General features: G+C 33.3%; 1 protein-coding gene across 1 annotated transcript; it reads right to left on the bottom strand.

The window, feature by feature from the left end:
- Positions 1–3,514: 3,514 nt before the first annotated feature.
- LOC140919072 (S-protein homolog 3-like) lies at positions 3,515–3,895 on the bottom strand. Its single transcript, XM_073364587.1, has one exon. It carries the CDS (start codon positions 3,893–3,895, stop codon positions 3,515–3,517), a length of 381 nt encoding a protein of 126 aa, XP_073220688.1.
- Between the last annotated feature and the right edge of the window lie 16 nt (positions 3,896–3,911).

Here is a 3,911-nt window from a genome sequence, read left to right as displayed (position 1 = left end):
AACAAACACACCTATTGGATGCACAAGATTGGTTAAAAACCCTAATTGGACTATAATAAGCCTAGGGAGGACGAAAATGACCAAAATGTTAATCCAATGACACAAATGAAGTTATTGGATGCACAAGACTGGTTAAAAACCCTTATTGGACTAGATTAAGCCTAGGGGAGGAAAATGGACGAAATGTTAATCCAATGACACAAATGAACTTATTGTATGCACAAGATTGGGTAATAACCATAATTTGACTAGAATAAGCCTAGGGACGACGTAAATGACCTAAATGGTAATCTAGTGACACAAATGAACTTATTGGATGCACAAGATTGGTTTAAAACCTTAATTGGATGCACAAGATCGGTTAAGAACCAAAATGAATTCGAATAAGCTGAAGGATGAAAAAAATGACCTAAATTTTAGTTAAACGAAACAAATGCACCTATTGGATGCACAAGATTGGTTAAGAACCAAAGTGGATTAGAATAAGCCGAGGGATGACTAAAATGATCAAATTGTTATTTCAAGGAAAAAATGCACTTATTGGACGAACAACATTGGCTAATCATATAAGTGCATTAGAATAAGCCGATGGAGAATGAAAATGAACAAAATGTTATTCCAATGAGGCAAACGCACTTCTTCGATGCACAAGAATGGTTAACTTACTAAATGTTAATCAAATGACACAAACACACATAATGGATGCAAAGGAGTGGTTAAGAACCAAAAGGAATTACCATAAGCCGAGGGATGACGAAAACGACCGAAATGTTAATCCAACGACACAAACGAACTTAACGGATGCATAAGATTGGTTAAGAACCAAAATGGATTAGAATTAGCCGAGGCTTGACGAAAATTACCTATATGTTAATCCAAGAAAAAAAATGTGCTTATTGGAGGACAAGTTTTGTTAAGTACAAAAATGGATTAGAATAAGCGGAGGGAGGATGAAAATGACCTAATTTGTAATCTAGTGAAACAAAAGCACTTATGGTTGCACAAGATTGATTAAGAACCTAAATGGAGTAGAATAAGCCAAAGGATGATTAAAATTTACCTAAATGTGAATCCAATGATAGCCACACACTTATTGGAGGCACAAGATTGGTTAAGATCCAAAATAGATTTGAATTCATCTATCAATGATGATAAATGACCTAAATGATATTCCAGAGAAAGAAAAACACATTTATTAAATGCACAAGATTGGTTAAGAATCAAAGTGGATTAGAATAAGCTGAGGGATGACGAAAATGACATAAATGTTAATCCAATGACACAAACGCACTTTCGAGATGCACAAGATTGGTTAGGAACCAAAATGGATTACAATAACCCGTAGGATGACGAAAATGACCTAAATGTTAATCCAAGGGAAAAAAATGCACTTAAATTGACCTAATCTTTAATCTAGTGACACAAACACACTTATTGGATGCACAAGATTGGTTAAGAACCTAAATGGAGTAGAATAAACCAAAGGATGATGAAAATTACCGAAATAATATTCCATGATACCAATGCAGTTATTGGAGAATAAAGATTTATTAAGAACCAAAGTGGATTAGAATAAGCCGAACGATGATGAAAAAGACCAAATTGGTAATCCAAGGACACGAACGCAGTTATTGGATGCACAAGTATGGCTAAGTATCAAAATGGATTAGAATAAGCCGATGTACGATGAAAATGACCTAGTTGATTTTCCAAGGATACAAACACACTTATTGGACGAACTACGACTAATAACAAAAATGGATTAGAGTAAGCCGAGGGAGGATGAAAATGACCAAATCTTAAATCTAGTGACACAAACACACTTATTGGATACACGAGATTGGTTAAGAATCGAAATAGATTTATATAAGATAGGGGATGATGAGAAAAACCTATTTGTTAATCCAACGACACAACTGCACTTATTGGATGCATAAGATGGATAAATAACCAAAATGGATTAGAATAAGCCAAAGGATGACGAAAATGACCTAAATATTAATCCAATGTCACAAACACACTTACTTGATACAAAAGATTGGTTTAGAACCAAAATGGATTAGAATTAGCCAATAGATGACATAAATGACCTAAATGTTAACCCGTGAACAAAAACACACTTATTGGATGCACAAGATTGATTGAGAACCATCATGGATTCGAATAAGCTGATGGATGACAAAAATGACATAAATGTTAGTTAAACGACCCAAACGCACTTAATAAAGTAGTCTAAGCTAATGAGGGGAGAAAATAAATATTGAGAATTTTTCAAGTTAAGACTATTTTGTCATCATATAGGTAGGGCCTGACAAGCCTAGTAATTCCGGGGAATTATAACTAAATGAGCCTAATCGTGGCAGTTTGTTGTTGAGCCTTAAGGAAAGATTGTTAGACCATGGAAGTATTCGAGTAGAGAACTCCTAGGTGACTTGGAGGTAGCACTCCAAATGTCGGGAGCTACCATGCAACACACGTTTACGTCGACTGTCGCATATATGTGTCTCAGGTTGAGTTGAGGGGATCTATGAGGACAGGGCCAATTTGAATTGTCTGTCCATCGAGATGGTGGCATAGTATCAAGCCTCTTAACCAAGTACTCCACAGTTAGAATGGTACCACATTGTGAAGTAGAATATAAGCTCATGCGTTGTATTGCATTGCATTTACTTGTGAATGTTTTGTTGTGATTAATAGGTATCGTGTGTGATAATAATTTCTCTTAGATTATTTGATGTTATAGTGAAATGCATTGATTTTACGTGAGTGGTTTTAACTTTATAATGTGATGTTTTTCCTTGAAGAATGTTTGTGTTATGATACAGTGTATTATGATTGTTTGCGTGTTCTGCTTACTTATATTATACTATTAACATGATTTCAAAACTCACCTCCTTCTTTATTTGTGTTTGATTGGCTTGGCCTTGCGTTTGTCAAATCGGAGTTATTACAGGTTAATGAGTCTTGAAGTTCAAATTTGGAAGAAACCCTGCTCTAATAGGTGATGCCGGAAATTTAGAGTTGTAATTTATGTTTTAGTTATGTAATTACAAATGACTTTTTATTAGAAAAACTTAGTACTAGTAAGTTTTTGGAAATAAATTAAGTAATTATACTTAAAAAACAAGTTTATTGAGATTACACTATTTAATAGGAAAAACAAAGTTAAAAGTGTTCCTTTTAATTTTTGAGCAATGTGATATCCTAAATTATTTATAAAAGTTTTTATTTTCTTGGAAACATATTTTCTTTATCCGCTGCGTATGTAATTCAAAAAATATAATATAAATTATTATATATGTCATTTTGGAGTTTAAGGTGTCACGCTATTTTTCTTAGAGAATGAAATAAATATTTAATATATGTTTAAAAGCAATGTAAATTGAAATTTAAGAAGATGAAAAGGTAAACGGTTTAGAAGAAAAAATATAATAGGGAGAGAAACATGTGTTTTTAAAATTGAGAAGTATTCCTCTTATTTATGAAGATAAACAAATGTGTAACACATTATCAATTACTTATTCCACTGATAGCAAACTAAACCCCGTTTACGTAGAATACATGGTTTATCTTGCGATATAAACCACCTGCAACTTTCACAACGATCTCTACCTTGAATGAATACGTCATACCATTTCAATTCACCACCGTCCCACTTAAAGGAACAATAGAATTGTGTTCTACCAATAAAACTATTTTCAAAAAACCAATGAAAGTATTCATCAAACTTAAGAACACGAACTCCAAGATCATCATCAGCAGATTTGCAGTGAACGGTTAAGTCCTTACCGGTTTCCAATCTATTAGTAATACTCACAGATCTTCCAAGAACATTGTGTTCGAATAGAAACGTCAACGCACATATCAAAAGAAATTTTTGGATAAATAAAGCCATTGCACATTCAATTAAA

This window comes from Cicer arietinum, chromosome 8, assembly GCF_000331145.2.
Source record: "Cicer arietinum cultivar CDC Frontier isolate Library 1 chromosome 8, Cicar.CDCFrontier_v2.0, whole genome shotgun sequence".
In the NCBI taxonomy this organism is placed as follows: domain Eukaryota; kingdom Viridiplantae; phylum Streptophyta; class Magnoliopsida; order Fabales; family Fabaceae; genus Cicer; species Cicer arietinum.
This window is presented reverse-complemented; position numbering and strand designations above follow the sequence as displayed.

Bases quoted from the DNA above. Each gene is read 5' to 3' on its own strand.
- LOC140919072 (XM_073364587.1), bottom strand. From the start codon at position 3,895: ATGGCTTTATTTATCCAAAAATTTCTTTTGATATGTGCGTTGACGTTT.